General features: G+C 40.8%; 1 protein-coding gene across 1 annotated transcript in view; it reads left to right on the forward strand.

The window, feature by feature from the left end:
• The window catches only part of LOC107104017 (muskelin), a 49,186-nt gene that overhangs the window by 16,970 nt on the left and 30,518 nt on the right, over nt 1–1,698 (forward strand). Inside the window, exon 3 of the mRNA XM_015403903.1 lies at nt 635–704. Coding sequence (XP_015259389.1) covers nt 635–704 — 70 coding nt within the window. The remainder of the gene's footprint in view (nt 1–634; nt 705–1,698) is intronic.

Raw genomic sequence — 1,698 nt, forward strand, 5'->3', positions numbered from 1 at the left:
TAGACCCACAGGGTGTAGCACAGACCACCCTTCAATACTGAGCATAAATAAAAAATGTCTGCATCAAGCTCACTGTAACACACTGCTGTAAGAGTATAACCAGGAAGCGAGGTAGGAGGGCAAAATAGGTTTAGCGCCACCGCAGCACGGGAGGGAGAATTACGCCCAGGAGCAACTGGATAAAAATAGACCGGAGGAAAAAAAAAACATGATTCGATGCATCGGATCGTCGGCTGTTGGATCGATGCATCGATACAAAACAATTATTATTTACACCCCTAATACTGACTATGCAATGTGATGGGCCAATTTTTTTGTTCTAAGTTAAAGTAATCTACTGATGCTATGAAACAGCCAGTCTTTATTTTAAAAGTATTAAGGCTCCCTGAAAATGAGAACATCATCTTTGTTTGATGCTATAGCGCACAGATTGTTTACATTGTGACCGGTCTAAGTAGGGAGTACCAATATGGCGGCTGGTGGCTTCACTTCAACAACGGGTTATCAGTGAATAGAGATCAGTAATAGCACCTGGTGTTGCAGTGGTCTGTAAACGGTCATAGTAGCATTCTGTTCCTATTCCTGTAGCTAATGTGATGGGTCACATTTGAACCATTTTTCTCCTTTTCTTTAGGAATATCTTGGTGGATAAACCTAACGATCAGTCCTCCAGGTGGTCTTCTGAAAGCAACTATCCTCCACAGGTAGGCTCACCACGTGACCCAGAGTTATTCATTAATGCTTCATCTGTAAAGAGAAAACTGTAATCAGTACAAAGCGGATGGATTTCAGACCTTCACAATCAGCAGCACAGGCTGATCTTACCGTAACAATATTAATGAGGAACGTTTTCTACAACCAATCAGATTTCAGATTTGCCCCATAGGGCCAGCTAGAGGCCCCGCCCCTACGTCAGCATTTTCTATCCTCTGATTGGTCAGTTAGAGCAAACTGTTTACAGCCAAGTTAAGCTAGCGACAATCAGCATTTTAGATTAGCTTTTTTGGCCTCAATGGCTGATACTAAATGGAGATAGTAAGACCTCCTGCACAAAGACAGAAGGATGGATTTGGTTTCTAAATAATCAGCATCTCTGGGGGGTGGGATATTATTTTTATGCTCTATTTTATCTGGCTATTAGATGCGTAATGAATCTGGACGGTTCCGGATTATGAAAACATGGTGGAGCTGTGATTGTAGAATAGTAATAATGATAATAATTATATTTGCTAATTGATCTCTGTATTCACCCTCAAAATGATCCTTCTCTCAGTTATACCTGCGCTTGTTACATTTCAGATTTGAATACAATTGATGGTTTCTGTTATTAAAATGTGAAAGTGGTAATATTAACCCCTTGACAGACATCATTGCAAATATGCAACAAACATTTTGTATTGCCAAGATAGCATGAGCTTTCCCTCAGTTCTACCAGTGTATGCTATATATTTATATATATATATTATGAGGAGAGCCTCTGCGCTGCGGCGTGGTCACGCACAGAGACAGATTTGACGGTTGCAGAGACTATGCGTCAGAATCATAAATTGGCCTTAAATATGTCCATAAAATGGTATCTTGGGATATGATGGTGAAAGAAAAACCAACTTTAAACAGAGTGGCTGCAAAATGCAGTGATCAGTGCTATCATCGCAGCCCCAACCCCTTTACAGGAGAACAGAAGACCTCGCCTGTTCA

Source organism: Cyprinodon variegatus, unplaced genomic scaffold (genome assembly GCF_000732505.1).
Source record: "Cyprinodon variegatus isolate N-32 unplaced genomic scaffold, C_variegatus-1.0 Scaffold1592, whole genome shotgun sequence".
In the NCBI taxonomy this organism is placed as follows: domain Eukaryota; kingdom Metazoa; phylum Chordata; class Actinopteri; order Cyprinodontiformes; family Cyprinodontidae; genus Cyprinodon; species Cyprinodon variegatus.